We start from the raw sequence: 19,855 nt of genomic DNA on the forward strand, positions 1-19,855 counted from the left end.
AACAACCTCCAGTAAAACCTTCATATTCAGCTAGAGGTGCCTGCATATATTAGAATGTGTCTTCTCTGCCTTCTAATGCTCCTCAGCATGAAAAAGAAATCCCTTTTCAACTGCTATAGATCAGACAAGACTTTCAAATACCCAGTGCTCCAGCAGACTCCCAGTAGGATTCCTCTTGCCACCTCTGTTTTTCAAATGTCTTCTCTCAGTCTGTGAGAAAAGAGTAATTCCCCCTTGCAGAAAACCAAGCACCAGAAATTGTTAACACTACTAATTTACCTTCTCAAACATTTATTGTCATTTACTACAGTACACTTTTGGTATCTATAATGCCACATGTTTTTAAAACTAGTACTGAAAAAAGAGTCAATCCTAAATTGCATGAATTTTTATGGAAAGTCCTGTGTTGGGAAGAACTGACAACCTCCAGCAGTATGTGGTAGCCACAGTCTCAAGGACTAGCACGAATATGACGCAGGGAGTATTAAATCCAAAGGCAAGTTTCCACTGTCATCTCTGCAAGCACTTCTCACCATGCAACTCACTTAACCTTGTGCAGTCACACAGATTTCAGATGGGCATGCTGCCAAAGTGCATTACTGAAAAACCACTTCCAAGACAGACAACTTGCTAGAAGCACATTTTTAAGGTACTTGAAATAGAATCTAATCAAATCATTCTGGTGATAGACAGTGATCATAAATAGCTGATACAGCTAACTGTAAACCTTTAAAATCTATGAGCAATACAGTAACCATGTTAAGAATAATTTGAGATCAACATTTAAGACCATTACTTAGCTAAGTCAATGTTTATGTGCTCCATTTACATTTCCTCAGACCAAAGTTCTTTCCCAGCAGAGTTAGAGAGTGACTTGCAGCACCAGAAGGGACTATATTAGTGCTCATAGAAGTAAGTAAGTAGGGCTTAAGAGAGGGCATAAACAAACAAAAAAAACCTCCAAACACCATTACCCTTCCCACCCCCCAAAAAATTACATTACAATTTCCATGCTACAAAGAAGCTTTACTGCAGCATTTATTGAAGTGGATGCAAATAAAAAAGAAAAAACAAAGCCAAAACCGCAATACAAAATGCAACCAACAAAAACTAACCCCAACTCAGGATGGGGAGGAAGGAGCGTACTCATATCAACGTTTTTCTTCTATATATCTGTCCCTGGCCAACAGTTTAACACTTCTTATTTTAATAGTATTCTAATATACTGCCTATACCGTCCCAGTGAGCCTACATACTGCTTTGTGACTGTAACTGTGTCCCAATCTCTCTGTCTTGAAGATAAAGCAAACAGTTTCCTCCTCCTCCCCACAAGAACCCATGGATACATCTCTACTTCTCTAAGCACAAGAGATCTGGCAGACAGGATTTTCCTCTTAAGCTGAATTGTGGCACCAACAAATCACTCCTCTCAAAACAGGAGCAAACCCTGCCTACAGACCCCAATGGCAAACCTTTGTAGCAGGCTGCTGTGGATTTACCAAGATCAGCAGCATATGAGCACTTGTGCACAGTGCATTTTGCCTGTCACGCTCAGCTCTCCCTCCTTTCACCACCAGTAAGCACACAGGAGCAGTTCAGCTGAACCAAACCATCCAGCAATGGGCTGTCTGCAAGAGGACACAACAGGAGAGGCCCTGTGCAAAATGAATCAGAGTCAACAGTGGCTTGGCCTTAGGAAGCATAGCCAAAGCAGGACTCTTGTTCTATTATCAGCCCTCCTTTGTGGGATCTACACTCAGGAGATGGATATGACAGCCATCAAAAAAAGCTCCAGTGACAAAAATAAATAAAAAAATTAAATAACATAAGATTGTTGATATTGCCCTGCTTCAAAAATTAAGGTTTGGCTATGAAAAGGAATTAAAACCTTCATTTTGACCATATATCTCAGAGACAACCAAAGAGGAACTACACAACCTCACTTTGCAAATGTATCCAGAAATGTGTGTGTACACCTATAAAATATTTTAAAACTGATCTTTATAAAAAATAGATAAACTCAGTTGTTTTGTTACATAGGTACTGAAATATATTGTTCAGGGTAGTTTAGAACCCACAGGGTAATTCATTATTCATTGTCACAGCCACATTTCCCAAGTGGTCTGTTTCAGAAGTCTGCATTTCTGCTCTAGGAACTCATAATACTCCATGTAGTCAGGAAATAAAATACATCTCCAATTTACAGAATGCACGTACAACCTCCTCTCTATCCATTCAACCCCCCACAGCTTCAAGTTAATAAGAACTAATACTTCAGGGAGTAAAAAACAGACAAGACCAGTGTTGCAGACCCACAAAATTAGGAGATGAAGTCTACCAGGAACCACAACTCTGGAAAGGAAAAGAAAAGAAACCAGTAAAACAGTATGTTTGTCAATGTCATCTCTGGATGCTGTATGCAGAGTTGAATGCCAATCACTCTACTTCAGACAAGCATCAGGTCTATCCCATAGGTCTCCTCCCACTGCTACCCACACACAGCACCAAGCAGCCTTAGTTAAAAGTGAGTCAATAGGAAGGGCTTGTAGACGTGGTGTACCTGCAGGACCGACTAACAGCAGCACTTGCTAAGTTCTAAATATATTGTTTCACTTCTCTTTCAGACTGATTCTGCTTTTAAACCAGAGGTAAGATGAGCCCACAGTAGGCAGGAGGGCCGGCATCTGTAGTTGCTGCCTCCTTAAAGGACAAAAAAAATCAAAGTTCTTTCTAAATAACAGTAAGTGAAGGTATTAGGCAGTCTATCAAACTGTTCAAATTCAGTTGAACAGCACAAGTGGTCCTAGAGATGCATTTGAAATAAGTTCTGTGGGCACAATGTCTACACAGCAATACTGTATCATCAGAAGTTGCTAGAGTGATGAAACACTACCAGTTCTAAATCAAGCACATCAACCTAACAGCCAAGGAAAAATGCATCACATATAAATGAGCCCTGTCTCATTTTGTCATCGTACAATTTTTAGCTGGCCTTCCCCTCTAAATATATACAGATGAGAGCACAATTAATAATAATTCACAAACAGAACGCTTGCCAGGTTTAAAATAGGAAGCATACTGTTGATGGGTTCCCCCTTAGTTGTAATTTCTATGGTCTCCAACAGCTGCTTTCCAGAGATTTTTTTCCCCTACTATCTTAGCAGAGGATATTGCTCAAGCATTACAGGAATGACTCTAATTCAGCTCAATGGCTTTGGTGTCACCACACATCCCCTCTTTTCCTGTGAATTTTACCTGTGCATGTACAAGTCCTATTTTACTCAACAATCCTCACATGTAAATGACAGCCCCTCCTCATCAAAGCTACACTCAGAGCCTTGCAGGGAGGTGTGACACTTAGATTTATTTCAGTAAGACCATAACCATCACGGAAGAGGTTAGGGATACTTAGACATTTTTTTTAGCCTACTAATCCTCTAATTAACTGCTCAGCTTACCTTACCAAATACATCTGACCAATCTGATTCGAGCAGACTTACAATAAACACAGCAGCTCTACAAACCTTGTTTGGACAAGTATGTCCAAAAGATATCAACAGACTTCAGTCGGACTCCCCAGAAGTTTCACTGTACTTTGAATTTTCTGAAACTATATGTGGAGGGCACTAAAGACGTGCATGTGTGCTACTTAAACACCACAAAACCCAAGCACATTCAGGAAAAAAGCCGTTCTAAACACACTAATGTTTTGCTTCTATTGAAATCTAATGTTTATATGTAGTTTTATCTCAGTTCTAGCAGGCCTTAATCCAGCCAGGGTCACACTGAGCACCACAATGTGCAAGAGAAGCCATGTCCCATCCCAGAAAAACTAAACATGTCTTTGGACAATAAACCGAGTTTGCATTAATCACAAGAGAAAATTAAATTGTGAGGAAAAAGTCAGAAAGAAAAGGAAACATAATACCGACAAGAAAGAGACTGGTCACGATTGTGAATGGCTTTCAACCATGGCACACCACAGCAATTCATCAAAAAAACTGGATTAGAACAAGCACAAGAAAAAGAGATGGCTTGATTCCTAGCAAGGTGCAGGTGAATATTTCATTTACAAGTCTATTTCAATTCAGCCTGAGTATTCTGCAAGCCAGAAAATTCACCACCATGTATAAACTTAGCAAATACTGTCAGCAATCCAACACAAGATATCAAATTGCATACCTAATATTATAGTAGCTATTTCACGAAGTTGCATTTTATCACTGCCTCACAGTACTAAATTTCATTCAAAAAAACCCAACATGTCTCCATTCACTTAAACGTAATTAAGTGAATTCCTGAAATTACAGGTAAAAAAAAGAAGTACTATAATGTTTACAACTAGTTACCTCAAATCTGTGCCTAGTCTTCTATGCATGCTTGATACAGTTCTGTGCCCAGAGCTGAAAGTAGCACCACAATGAAAACAAAAAATCGAGCACTGCACTACAGAGACCTTGAAAAACAAAGGCCACTACAATCTGATGCACTCTAATATATCTAAATCTTATGCTCACACAATGGAATAGAAAATTTAGCTGTCATACATAAAATAATTCAGGGATCTTTAGAGTTTTACACCCTAGGAAAATTCCATCCCATAAATTTTAGTTTCCAGGAAACTTTTAAAGTAGTAATCCCTGTTACACGCTGCATTGCAGTTACATGGCAGTGGTAATGACAACCCATACAATGGCTAAGAAATAGCTTATAACACTAATATTAGAATTCATTGTATAAATCCCCACAAATGGAGTTTTTTATCTGTGCCACTGAGGTCTGAAGAAAACGTTACCTCTGCAAACACTTCACCTCAGTTACACTATAAAGTAGCTCATTAAGTTCACTTGCCTTTTTTTTTTGTCAAAAAGGAACAGTTAGCTGGCTATTTTAAGACTCTCTACCAGAAACATCCTGGCTATACTTGCACAGAATCAAGCAAAGCCACAGTTGATAACCTTCAAATTAAGAAAGGCTGACTCAAAATAGTGCAAAAGAAAAAATAACCCTATCCAAAACACTCAACCAATCTCAAAGTCTGACAGTATACTGGCACAACTATAGGAGAACATTTTCTTTCTGAATTAAGCTGGTTACTATGATTAAGCAATTCTAACAACACAGCACATATCTTCCCTAATACAGAAATCTCTACTCAAACTACCACTTCTATCACCAGATCTTTCAAAAATTTCTTCCACAACTAGTGAGTCTAAGGTAGCACACAATTCTGAGCCACAGCTGCTAAATATCACTTGCATCAAATCCCATTCAAGCCATTATTATGTTACACAGCTGCTATTTACATACAGGTTGCATTTTCTTCCCTTGACGAGCTTCCTCCATGCTGATGTGCAGAAGCAGAGAATGCCCTTGTAGGAGACCCTGTAATGAACCTCCCCAGAGATCAGAGCCTGCGCATACATGACTGCTTTAGCTGCCTGTGCCTGACACAGATGTACTCCGGGAAATTGCTCCCCAGCCAATCGCTCCCGCTCCGCTCGCTCATCTCCCAGGCCACTGATTACGGCTACCGCAGGGTCACACAGCAGCAGAATGGGCAAGACGGAATGCCTTCAATTCCAGCCCAGGGAATACCAAAAAAGGAGCTGAAACTGAGTTCCACACTTCACATTTTCTGCATCAACAGCTGCTGAGAACAGCTCCAAGGTAATATTTTTGCTCTGATCCAAGACTTCATTAGCACTACAAAACGCATTTGTACCACGGGTCCCAGAACAGAACAACCCAGAAGTCAAACATCTGCTAAGTGTGTTTATAGCTGTAATCTCAACCTTTCAACGAATACTCATTCCAATGCAGGTGTTTGGTTGTTGCTTTTTTTTTTAACATAAGCTATATATTCTTGCTCTGTAAAATAAACCAAGGCTTCCTAAAAAGAATTCTTTTTCCTCTCCTGTTGAAAAGGTAAAAAAGCACTGATGTTAGCTGCAATTAATCTCATGTGTCCTCCTAGAATAAGCTGTCTCTGTTTCAGGTATTACTGGTGAGTATTACTATTCAGGTGAGTAGCTATATTTTTTCCTTCTGAAAGTCAGCCTTTGAAAAATACAACCTCTGCTCAAGCAGATCAAATTCAGCGCTTCATCTTACTCTTTCCCTCTTCATCACTAACATACCCTAATCTCCTTGTCCCATCATCAAGTGCATGGGAAAACTGTCTCTTTAAGGAGTTATCTATAACTTAACCTTTAAGACATGCCACTGCCTCACTGCCTTGCTTGTTCCTTTTTCTTCTTTTACTCCTACGTCTTGTTTGATGAGAACTCTAGCAATGAAGCTGGACTGATGCCACCCCAACCAACAAACAACTTGGACAAAACAGAACAAGTAACATACTGTCCATGAACTTGGTGCAATACATTGTGCAACTATGAAGATGGTATTTATCACCTAGCTGTGGAGAAATCAGAAGGCCACATTCAGTTCCTCTTGCTGCCTCAGTCCAGAAAATTCTCTAACCATAGGCTAATGAAAGTATTCTCAGACAGTGCTGACAAGAGAGTTTAAAAGTAGTTTGTTTCCACTCTGTAAATAGAAGTTCATTCTAACACACGTATGCATCTTTTAACTTCCAGGCCTATTGAAGGCCTCTCTGCTGCCATATGTAAATCGTTATAAACTAAATGATTCATAGAGGAAGCACAGAGTTAAACATAAATATCAGATACCCTAGTTCTTAGTGACCTCTTCTAAACTGGGCATCCTAAATCACACCTATTCTTTCCCTAACGCAGAGCACAGATTCACACAGCTCTTCAGCTGCTCAGATGAACACTGAAACAGCCATGCTAAACTGTGTCCTGGTGGCTCTCCCATATTTCAACGAATTGTTCCTTAGCATAAATCCATACTAGAAGTAATTCAATTGCTACAAGTAAAAAATGTTTAAGTTGGGAGTGGGTGTGTGAAGGGAAAAGAGGCTGTCTATTCCTTAGGGATAGAATGAGAGGGGTGGGAATCACATATTTTATTTCTTTTTTTTTTATTATTATTATTTATAAGTTTGGGGAAAAGTACTTGCTTGGTTTGAATACTTAAAGAAAAAAAAACCTTTCTGAAGCAGCTTATTGAAATTTCTTTATAGTCTGTAGTCAGCCAATTCCTTGTTAACAGTCACTCAGTTCTTGGAACAAAACAAACAAAAAAATCCACTAAGAAGCAAGAGAAGCATAGGTTTTTTTTTTCCAAACAGATGGAAGTTTTTGTCTTTCAAGTCCCCATACCAAAACACTTTGTGGATAAACGTCTGCTCTTCCCTTAGAGTAAATACCAGGAAAAAGCTTCCCATCAAATGGAGAACAGCAGATCAACTTCAAACTGCAATTGTCTCAACATGTTTAACTACAGACGTATTCTAAAACAAACTGTAGGCAAATATATTCAAAATTATCACATCCTTGAACATGTTCAGTGACAACACTGTGAGAACTCAGAGCAGAACTATTTGTGCTGGAGCAATATTTTAACCATATGTTTGATGCTGCAAAAATATCTCTGTGAAGTGTATGAGGACATTTATTTTAATAAAAGAAACAAAAGCACCTATCATGAAACATACACTTTTTCCTTCAATCTTTCCTTCTTCATTTTCACTTTTATACCCCTTCAAATTCCACTTATTTGACCTTATCTCAGTCTGTAAAACACATTTCTGAAAGATGGGTCCAAAAGAGTGTGTACTACTTATCTGGAAAAAAAAATTATTTGAGCTCTTACTTCTTTGAAAAACTTTTGATTTTTTCCCAAGTGATACACAATTCTGATCCTAGTCCATTACAAAGTGGCAGTGAACTGCCTTACTGCAGGGTCTGCAGAGTGTCTAGCAGGCAGAGCTGTGCTTAATCTGCCATTCTGAAATGGCAGGACATTTAAAGTAGCTGCAGTAAGCAAGACTGAGCTCTCAGCAGGATTTACCACATGAGCTCCAGCCCAGCTGCTATCTGACACAGTCAGATATGAGCACAAGAAAACTGAGTGCTTGCTTGCTTGCAGAGCAAGCAAACTGACCCACCCACACATGCAGCCCTGTAAACTCCCCTGTAAACTCGGTATCTATTGATACTTTAAAATCCTGGTTTGAGGGGGTAGGGAGGTGGGGTGCTAAGAGTTGCATCCACAGTCCAAAATCAACACTTCCTTTTATGAGGAAATTAAATCAGGGAGTTGGAGTTGATGATCCCTATGTTTCCCTTCCAACTCAAATCAGTTAATGATACTATGACTATCTTTTCTAACATTGTAGCCCCAAAATCAACCCAGTGCCACCTTTCATGCAGCTGAAAGGACAGCATCTACCAAGCACAAAGCATCTGTCTTTAGGAAATAAAAAAAGGCAAGAAATAATTATGAGACAGCATGAAAATACTTCTAAATGAGGCTTTAATTTGGAGAGGGTGAGGGTGGCCCAGGCCATGGGGGGATTCAGGCGGGAGGCAAGGTGCTAGGGGATTAAGATGATGAAGGGGACAAGTTGTACAACACAGTCATATGTCAAACACCTCTACAGATAGTTTTGTTCAGCTTCTTATCAAAGGGGAACCTATTAAGTCATATTAAAAAAAAATCCTAGGAATTTCTTTTTAAAAATAAATTAAATATTGGGTATTCCTCCAAAGAAACATTACTGCCTTAGCCAGGGAACACAGAAACCTTTGCCAGCAGTGGCTTATCATTTAATGAGTTAAAACTAGCCATAAAATCCCAAAGTCTTACTGCCTACAAGTATTTTTCAGAATACAATTTCTATGTAACACCTAGCTCCCAAGATGTACACCTGCACAGCTTCCATCGGCACGTACACATGGAACTGGGTTTTTCCCAAAAAAGAAGGGAAGAAAAAAGATAGATGTATTCTGTACAGATATTCTCTGGTATATTGCCCCAGTAGTGGAGTCGGGTATCTCAGCAGATTGCAGGTCAGCTGTCAGAAGCCACCAGGATGCTGAGAGCAAACATGAGGCAGATCACCAGTTTAAGCCCTCCTTACACAATTGCACATCATTTGGACAGCTGAATACTTAGTCTCTAGAGATCCCACTGAAATTTATAACCTGAACCCTCATTAACAGCAAGATTACTATGTTCTCTAGTGTACTATGTCCTACTTGATTAATCACACCACATTCTGATCTAAATACACTGATGATGTAGAAAAACAAAAGATGTGTGTAAAGTTTTCCAGGACATGTTCCAGGACTCAAAACCGTCCCTCAGTATAGATGGATGAAATTCACCATGTTCCACCAGAACCCCAAGATCTTACAGCAGCATGCATGAGCATGTGGTCAGCATGCAAATGCCACTGAGCTAGGGTAGGGAGGGTTGGGTGATTTGATTTGTTGGGGTTTTCAGGAGGTTGGGTTTTTAAACTTTGGGGATGTTTTTGGTCTTCAGTTGTTTTGTTTGGTTTTTTTTCCTGGGGGGAGGGGAAGAAGGGATGGTAGGGAGACACAGAGGAATTCAAAGCTGCTTACTTTACAACTGTAACATACTGCCTTTAGCTAAATTCATCTCCAGGAATTTTGGCAGCATTTTTGAGAGATATTCTAGTTTTTCTTTATCCCAAAATAGTCTTAGATTGTTGTGCAAGTTCATAAGAACTATAAACCAGGGCTGTTTCAACACTATTAAGGCTGCCTAAGCAATGCCATATGTTTAATTGTTCTACAGCCATTTATGCAAATATTCTAAATTATGGACTGGTTTGGGCTGGAAGAGAACCTTGAAGATTATCAAGTTCCAATCTCCCTGCTGTGGGCAGGAACACCTTCCTCAGAGTTGCTCAGAGCTTCAACCTGGCCGTGAACACTTCCAGGAATGGGACATCCACAACTTCTCTGGGAACCCTGTTGCAGTGCCTCAGCACTCTCACAGTAAACAGTTCTCCCTCACATCTACTTTAAACCTACTCTCTTTCCATTTGATCCTGTTCCCCCTTGCCCTGTCACTACATCCTCTCTTAAACAGCCTTGTCCCATCTTTCCTGTAGGCTCCTTTCTGGTACTGGAAGGCCACAGCTAAATCAGTCCAAAGTCTTCCTTTTTCCAGGCTGAACAATCCAAAGTCTCTCAGCCTTTCCTCACACATGTGCTCCGTCCCTCTGATCAACTTGGTGGCCCTCCTCTGGGTTCACTCCAACAGGTCAATGTCCAAATATTAAACACTTATCCTTTAGATTAATTCCCTAGAATAGATGGCATCATTGTGAACAGCTGATGAGTCCAGATATAAAGCACCATAATAAGAGACAGATAATTTTATCTTGTTTTTATTGACATTATTTAAAGTGCTTGCACAAGAAGATCTGCTTTCCCTGACAGTAAATCCTCAGGAGGTAAACAGCAAAAGAAAAAAACAAAAAATAAATTTAAAAAAAGTCAACCCATCCAATTACTGAGTTAGGACAAATTGCTCAAATACAACCTAACCAAACTACACCCAAACAGAATATCTCCTTGAAAAGACCATCAACCATCAGCAGCTAATAAATAAAAGATGTCTTTCCATGATGATGTCATGTTTGAATGATTACTCACTTATAAAGTCATTCCACAGAAAAGCAAAAGACTGAATCTCACCAATTCACATGAATTCAAGGTTTAATTCTTCGGCTTTCCCAGTGTCTCAAATTCTCTATTTATATAACTGCATCCCACTCAAATCAAGTGTCTGTATAATAACTAACAAACAACACATGTTTACTCTTACAGTGAACAAAAATTACTACCTACAAATCAAAACTCAGTAAGTTATAGTGGGAGGGTAATGCAATGTTGCCAGTATCTATAGGTAACTAATACAGGAGGAGGAATCAGCTGGCCCACAACATTTCTTTTTAATAAGAAGGCAGGTAGGATGGAAATACAGTCTGCTCATGCAGTCTGAACTACAGCAGCATTTCATCATAAATTTTTAGCTAAGTGCTGTAACATACAGGATTCAGGTGTTGTCATCTGCAGATTATTTTAAGTAATTTTTAAAAAACAAATGAAAACCACCAAAAACTCCAAACATAAAACAAAAACCAACAAAATAAAAAGTCCACAAGTCACATCTCCAAAGTTATGCTGAGGAACTTTATGGTATTTGAAATCCTTATAGCATGAATGCCAGTCAGATTACTACCACTGTTACACATATGCTGAATATCAAGCAGCCACTAGTGTACTACCAAGCCTCTGCCCCAACAAATTCACAGCTACCAAAAAAACCCCAAGTTTTAGCAATCCCCACATATTTTATTAGTAAGGCAGACAGTACCAGAATGCTGCAATTCCTATTTTGTGCTAGTGCTGGCCATAATGAGAACCTGCAACATACCAGATCAGGGAACTGAGCCAGCAGTAAAATTGCACTGATGGTATTTTGCCACTTCAATTCAGATGTCACTCAGTAGTGGTGAGGTGTAGGCAGGGGAGACTGCTGAGCCCAGAGGAGGTAGAGCAGGACCATGTTCCAGCAGAGTCTGACTCAAACTGTAATGGAGCCACACATTTCCACTGCCATAGTTTCACATCTCAGCTTGGAGAATGGCAAGGTAGCAGTCACATCACCTTCCACTCTTCTCATAATATTTTGACAATGCAACATCTTTGCCTTACATTGGATCTGATGCTTTCCCACTTCTGCCCCCTTTGCCCTTCCTCACTCTCACAAGCACCAAGCTCTTTCCTTGCCCTTGCACACACTGACAGGATGCCTTCCAGACTAAGGGACACCTGGAAGCTGAGAGGGCACATCAGCCACAGCCACCTGCACACATAGGAAACATCCCAGAGGACATGGTAATGCTGGTGGTATTCAACATCACAGGATGAACTTTGGCAAGCATCACTCTGGTTACTTCAGAAAAGTAGGCATTGCACACTGTCATTTGACAAGAAACTTCTGTGCTACTGTCAACTTGGAAACTGTGGACACCTGTAAGTGAATAGAAAATGTTCAATTACATGAAAAATGAGGCCAGACTGGCTGCAGTCACTGATATTATGCACTCAGGCTACTACAAAGCGCTGGGCAAGGGGAAGCTGCACAAGCAGCTCCCAATTGCAAAAGCAAATTTTTCAGAGGAAGCGTAGAGGGGAAAAATCAAAGAAGTTGGTGGTGCCTGTGTGTTTGTGGAATAGAAGTTTTTGTTTTATTTAATTTTTTTTAAATAAAGACAATGTGTAAAATGAGTCAGGGAAAAAAAAATAATCACCAGCATTGGTGGCTCAGTGGTAGAATTCTTGCCTGCCATGCAGGAGGCCAGGGTTCGATTCCCAACCAAAGCAAGTTGGTACTTTTAGGGAGGTGAGTCCATGACTCCACTCCACTGAGAACCCACCTGGTTCCCAGCACAGGAAGGACATGGACTTGCTGGACAGAGTCCAGAGGAGACCTACCAAGATAATTAGAAGGATGGAGCACTTTTCCCTGGAGGAAAGGCTGAGAGAAAGTCAGAAGTCTCTTGCACTTCAAATGGAAACACAATAGACACACATTAGATATCAGGAAGAGAAATTCTTCCTGTCAGGTGGTGAGGCACTGGAACAAGTTGCCCAGAGAAGCTGTGGCTGCCCACCCCTGAAAGTGTTTAAGGCCAGGTAGGATGGAGCTCTGAGAATATGATCTAGTTGAAGGTGTCTCTTTCCACACTAGGGGTGCTGGAACTAGAAGACTGTGCCTTCCAACCCAGGCCATTTTTTGATTCAATGATTCTGATTACAGAATGAACATGTAACTCATTTAACATACACTTCAGGAAACTAAAACTGACAAGTCTTTTTTTTTGAGCTTGTAGACTGGTTTTTAAGATTTTGTTTGGGTTTTTCAATGGCTTCAGAAGTTGAATCAGCTTATGGGAAAGGAAAAAGGATGTAGTGGAAATGACATTTTTCCCTTTCAGAAATCAGGAACTAGTTAGTTCCAGCTCACCCTTACCATGAAGCTGTATTTTAAGACACATACTTTCTTGCCAAAATTTCTTCCATTTTCTTCTTGCATTTCTAAAGCACAACAATCTTAAAAGTCTGAAAAGCCTGAAAGAAAGAAATAATAAAGCCTGAGATAAAAACTCTCAGAACTTGAAATTTCTAGGAGTCAGCCCAAGATCCTTCAGAAGGGCCACTGACAGGACATTCAAAAGGAGATCCACTTCTGTTTCTTATTTGTCTTGCCTAATATCTTGTAAAACTATACCAACAAGCTCTTTCTGTTTTAAAAAAGCAAGCAGTTGATTTTCTGATATATTAAGGGTAATGCTTTCACTATGTCCTACTAGCAGGTTTTGTGAGAAGTCAGTTTAAAAGTAAGGTGTTGATTCTGGCACAACTGACTCATACATGCCACTGTACTTGGTGCTTATTTTACAGGAAAGTTCAGCTGACAAAATGCAAAGGGAAACTGAGTTAGAGATCTAAAATTAGCCAAAAAACCAAAAAAACAAGCCTACCTCTTTTGTAGCCATTTAATTTTTTGTCTCAAGAACTACAACTACTGACACAGGTTTTATTATTTTATTTGTTTTTGTTTTGTGAATAAACATGTAAAAGACAACACAGTACTTTTAAGAAAGACACTCAATTCTCTTGCAAAGAGAAAAAAAAACTGCTGTCGGACTCCTATTGTAAATTTATGACTTGAGGGACTACTTAGTAAGAAAAGTTGACAGCATCCAGCACCTGGCAGGCAGATCAGATGCTCTTCATTTGCTTAACACTTAGAATTCTCTACTTCAGAGAGCAGTAGCATGGTTTGTATGGGAGGTCTAACCAGCCAAGAACTATTAAAAAGGGTGCTCTCTGAAAAGGCATTTTTCATTATTTTAAAATGAACAACGGAAGTTACCCATCTTTCTAATAAAGCTATAGACCACACTTACATGCACCTTAATCTGTACACTACCATCCAGTAGCACAAATACATGTTCAAGGAAAGACAATTTATTTGAGACAATTTTAAGCAAAATTGGAGCACGTACAACAAAGAACTTAGACAGGCTTTTGGCTTTCACATTGACTTCTGGAAAACAGACAATTATCTAGCCTTGCATAAAGTCTACCCATAAAAATTCTGCTGCCATGATTTTATTGTAAGGCAAATTTGAACATGCAGAGTAAACCTACACCAGCCATACTTCCTGTGATGCAACCATAGCAGTTCTGACCAGCCCTAGAACTCCAAAGCTGACATCAATAAATCAAAGTCATTGCCCTAGACACAAAGTCTCCTCCTGAACTCTCTGCCTGAACTTGAAACAGCTTTAAGATGTCCTTACAAACATAATTGATACCATTAACAGATAAAAATAAAATGTCAAGCCAAATGCACAGTGAACCGAACATTAAGACAAATACATAAAATATATCATCCAGACTGGAGATCTAAGCAAAAGACCTTCCAGCAATATGAATCTAATATGCTACACCCAGTGGCTACAAGAACTTTATCTTAACATTTTTAATTCAGGATTTCACAGCTAGCAGGGAATTTTTAAATGCTGAAAAGAATGCAAGAGTTATTCTAGTCAATGGCAATTGTATCTGGCAACCAAATTGACTTTCTAAACATATGATAAGGAGAAAAAAGAGAAAGTAAAGAAAATTGCATTATGTTTCTCATTATTTAGAAACCAAGCCTCCAAAACAAGTATTTCTTTCCAATACTATCAAATTTGTAGAGAAACCACCTACACAGAATCCAATACTTCCTTTTACTGCAGCATACAAAATATGAACAACACAGCAAACAGCCCTGGGGATGTGTTATGATATCAAATAAATTTCTGCAATCAGGTATCTTAATTATATATGCATTTATACAACTTTAAAAGTTCAGCTGGGTTTTTCCTGGGAAGGAAGAACATCTTTACGTGGTGGCTTTTGGCAATCAAACACAGCTTTCATCCAAACACAGCTTTCATCATTCCATAATTCCAAAGGACTGTTCCACCTCAAACTGATAGAGACTTTTTAAAAATAAATATGAGATACAAGAGGAACAACAACAGCAGCTTTCTTAGAATTGTCTCACCTACTCCCAAATGCAATATGTAAAGAAATATTTAAATAGGAAAAATTTGAACATACTTGTCCTCTAGGAACTGCCCATGTTTCTAATTATAAAGTTCCTTTTTCCAGAGTTACTTCATTTAAGTCTCGGCACACACAAAGAAATCAACCTATCCACCAAATCATTTGTATTTATTCTCACATTTTTTCACAGAACTGACTCTACAGAAGAAAATCAACTGCCTTTAAACCAGGTTGGAAAAGTATCAGCAACAACAAGTTGAAAAAATTTCCCCTGTAGAAAACAAAGAGAATCAAACTGGCTTCTACTGCACTTTAACCTTAATCAAATGAGATTGTATCTGAATGACAATAAGACATCCAATTTTGGCAGAAAATGGTACCTCTTAATTGACATTTGAATACACTTTGATATTTGGGGCAGCACAACACCATAGCTTTTGGTTATCTTAACATCAATTTCAGAGCTTTTGTCTGAGATGTAACTTATTTAAACAGAAGTAATGAATTCATATGTGATTTAAACAACGTTTTACACACTTAAAAACTGAGGTTTCCAAAAGGACTCTTCAATTTACAACACTTTCATCATTGGTTATCAAAATCAACACTATAGCAGAAGCATTGTTTTGTGGGGTTTTGGTGTTTTTTTAAAGCATATAAAGCAGAATTATTCAAGCACAATGAGACAAAAAAATTGCTATTTTAACATACTTATAACCAGGCCAACTGCCCATTAAAGGCTTTTTACGCTGTCTGAGGGCCCTGTGCATTGACAGGAACTCAAAGAAAGCGTAAGATGCCCTTTTCTCACAGGAACAGAGCAAGTGTGCCAAGAGGAAGATCTTCCACTAAAGAAAAACGGAACTGTAGTTCACTTTAGAATTACAACATCCATACCAGGACACTAGGGGGAACCTGAAAGCAGTCCGCTTCAAAAATCTCTTGCACACTCTGATCCTGCCATTGACTCTAAATTTTCATTCATGAACAAGTGATTTAGATATACAAGGGAAGAGAAGCTTTGGCAGACAACTGAGGTCATAATGCTTAAACATTTGAAATGTAGTCATACATTGGGAAAAAAACATGGCATTCTGACAGCCTCAGACAGGAAGCTATTGTACAGTAGTACAGAGACCATCCTTCATTCTCTCCATTCTTGCAGTTCTTCCAGTCTTTTTTACTGAAGAAAATTTGAAGCTGCATACTCAAGAAAATTATGTTAAACAAAAAGCAGTTGAAAAGGCTGCAATGCTTCTTTACCCTTACTGTTTAGGAAGTGAAACAAAGCAGCCTGAAGAAAACTTTGCTCTACATATTTGAAGCTTGTTTCTACTTTTGACTCACTCCATAATGGATGCAACTTTTGGATTTTCAGTAACACATGATAAAATGTTATTAGCAACTTACATTCACAAACGTGCCTGCTCTCCTAAACAGAAGCACCCTGGGCACATTGCACAGCAGGGAACTACACCACAATTCAGACTTTTGGAAGCACTGTGTCAGCAGGTTTCACTTCTGCTCTTGGCGTTAATTTGAATATGCAAGATAACCCCACGTTTCTACAAGTCCTTTTGGAAGCATTAGGAGACAAAGATAGGCATGAAGTTTTGAGATCTCATTAGCCACATTCACAGGCTAACACTTTATAAGGAGGATGGAGGAAGAGGGTGATAGAAGAGCATTCACTAAGGATTTCCTAAAATTACCCCTTTTTTTAAAATATTTTTTTACCTCTATGTACTTTCCGATACTTTAAAGCAATATTACATTCCATAACTAAGCTTTTCCAAAAGCTCCCATATTCTTTCAGTTAACCATTCATGTTACAAACAGGTCTTACAAACATTTTCTACTGTTACCAATAGAACTGGTAACATAATGCATATTAATAAAGCACAAACATTTTCAGTTGGACTCAAAGACCTTAAAGGTCTTTTCCAACTTAAATGAGTCTACAATTTCTATTATTCCAAAGGAGAGACATCGGTGCTTACACTATTGAAGTGGAACATCCTGAATATTTTGTATTAATTCTGAAGTATCAACTGAAACACAATCTTCCTAACACTAACCTCTTCACCAAGATTTTATGAACAAACAGCAATAAAGTCACAACACAAAAAATCCTCTGCTTAAGCTGCTTTTACAGGAAATTTATGACACCGCAAAGGAAAACTTTAACTTTTGTAAATTAGGAAGCCACTGAAGGGGCCACTTACAAAGGGTATTACTAATACATGATCTAAGAAGGCATGAATGTAACTCACCCACACTACACTGTCTTGACAATCAGGCACCACATCTTTGCAAAGTGAGCAGGCCTTCAATTACAGACATTCTCTATTACAAGAACAGAGATGCACACAAAAAAAAGTCAGTAAGTATTTAAAACCAGAAACCTCACTTAGCTGCCAAGGAAGACAAATTGCTCAATCCTCAGCTTCTCTGTTGTGCTGTAGGTGTATGCTATAGCACTTTCTAGGATGAAAAGAAGACTTGATTGCTCTCACATGAGGGTCTCAGAATACCATAACAGGATCACATCCAATTATCTAATTTAAACCAGGTAATTCCAGCTGTTTCATTACATCTAGTCTCTGAACAACTTTGATATAAATCACTGTTCTCATTAATAAGACTTCTGTCAAACTACCTGCCACAAGTAAGTTTAACACATTAACTTACATAAGTAGTAGAGTTCACTTAACAAAGATCAGCTTCCTCATCACTCATCAACTGCAACAAGAGCTTTGCTTCTTTACATGGGCTCACTTAGAGTCTTGTTGCTTCACTTCTAACTAACAGTTTTCAGGTTTGGATTTTCTATTATTTGGATTGATATAGGATTATTGACCTTTTTGTCATATAGAATATAAAACATGTAACTTGTTTTGAAACTTTTTGTCCCCACCAGTGGTGTAAAATTAGGAGATCACCGCTCATGCCTGTCCCAGAGCATGATCACTGTGGAAAAAAAGGGTTATATTTATAGGTTCTTCAATTTCTGCCTTCTCAGAGCATAGGGGGTTTAGAAAGACTTTCTTCAATAATATGAACAGCACATGGCAGAGAGAACTAACAAAAGAATGTAGTCACACACAGGGCACATTTACATTTCAGCTTTTATTACATTACTATCTGCCTAGAATTAATACACTGGAAAGCTGCTGTGAGTCTCTGCCTAGAACCCACTTCACTTGGAGCTTAGCAACTCATGCCAAAGTTGAGAGATAGTAGCACAGTAACACAAGGAAGGGCAATGTTACTACTTAAAAGGAAGTCAGTTTCCAGTTATACATGAAACAGCATATGAAACAGAAAGGCTGCTGAGCTGCAAATGCCTCCTTCCCACTTTAACCGAGAAGCACTGGTCTGCAGCCACCAAGAAAACTCTCTATGCTGCAGTATAAGTCACTATCAATCCTGAAGGTATGTGGAGTAAGCACATCAATTTTTCAGCCACAAAGCCCATTTTTTTACAGAAAACATCCTGTGGGAATCCTTCAACATCACAGACTCACTGCTCACACAGAACAAGAGGCTCAGTCACAATCCAGTTCCTTTGAGGCTGTCTGTCAATACAGAATCAATTAAGTTGGAAAAAGCCTCCAAGATGATAGAGACCAACCTTTGACCAACCACAAACAGATGAGGTCAAGGATAGAAGCTAGGCAAACATCACTCTAACAATGAAAAGCACTGGATACCAAATAATAAACCACAATAAAGGGGGAAAGGGAGAACTACAGCCTTATCAAAAACACCTAAAATGTGTCTCTCCTGCTTGCTGTTACACATTAATTTTCAATGGAACTCTCAAGAATTTCCATGACCACAGAACCTACAGAAGGACACCACCAAGCTCTGCTTTGCCCCATTTCACCTCTCACAATAAGCCACTTTCTTGATCATTACCTTATCTTAATGATTCTTATGTAAGCAAGAAGACATTTAAAGCACTTCCCAGACTATTTTCCTCTTTTCTATCCAACACTTGACTTCAGGATCACCAGTGGACTTAAAAATGTTCATTAAGGATTTGTTAGTGATATGCTAGATTTGTACTAAAGTATTTTGATGTAGAGCTCTACAGGAGGCAAGTTCTCCAAATTAAGGTCATGTCCATTCTTTTCTCTAACAATACATAACTTCTTCCATTTAAATTTAGTACACCTTAAAAATAAATATATACACATACAATCTGTTCACCACCAAAGAGCCATTGTTCAGCTTTCATTAAATTGTACAGCATATTGTTTACATTCATGGTACTTGGATTTTTTAGCGACCCTCAAGACAGGAAGGAAATTTTTTTTTATCTTCACCCGAGAGCCTGTTTTATACCATAGCCCAAGTGAAGCTGGAAACAAGTTCTTCATATCATAAAGTGGCCATAATACATAAATCTGTTTACAGTCTTGCTTGCAATTGATCCTCTGAGCTTGACTGCAGCAGTAATGCAAGCCACAAGACAGAAGCGAACATGCCATCTTGGAGGGATGTATTTCTTTACTCTTCACTAGAAATTAATTATTTCCAGAAACAAGCATGCATACAAATACAGATTCCCCTTCTGTCACTTCCAGAAGTACTCAGCTCCCCAGCCACAGCCCCCTTGGGCTCTCAACAGCTTCCACAGCACCTGACACCTGTACTGCCACTGCCCACGCCTAGCCCCAGCTCTTGCTACCTCTGCAGCCTCTAAAACAAACTTAAACCTTTGTTTGAAAATACTGCCACCATTCTCTAGAAGCCATTTCTGAAAACAGATACACATTTTCCTGGGCCCCCGGTGCTCTCAGCGCCACCAA

General features: G+C 39.0%; 1 protein-coding gene across 7 annotated transcripts in view; it reads right to left on the reverse strand.

The window, feature by feature from the left end:
• Window positions 1-19,855, reverse strand: part of SLC4A7 (solute carrier family 4 member 7) — a 93,894-nt gene that overhangs the window by 61,607 nt on the left and 12,432 nt on the right. For 3 of the 7 annotated variants that reach the window (XM_071429404.1, XM_071429397.1, XM_071429403.1), the window contains exon 1: window positions 5,311-5,400. The exons of the other annotated variants lie outside the window; for them this stretch is intronic. In XM_071429404.1, coding sequence (XP_071285505.1) covers window positions 5,311-5,346 — 36 coding nt within the window. In that variant the 5' untranslated portion in view covers window positions 5,347-5,400. Of the gene's footprint in view, window positions 1-5,310; window positions 5,401-19,855 lie in introns of those variants that run through there. 7 annotated transcript variants of the gene reach the window in all.

This window comes from Agelaius tricolor, unplaced genomic scaffold, assembly GCF_023055355.1.
Source record: "Agelaius tricolor isolate 1412-34295 unplaced genomic scaffold, bAgeTri1.0.p SCAF_6, whole genome shotgun sequence".
Taxonomy (NCBI): Eukaryota; Metazoa; Chordata; class Aves; order Passeriformes; family Icteridae; genus Agelaius; species Agelaius tricolor.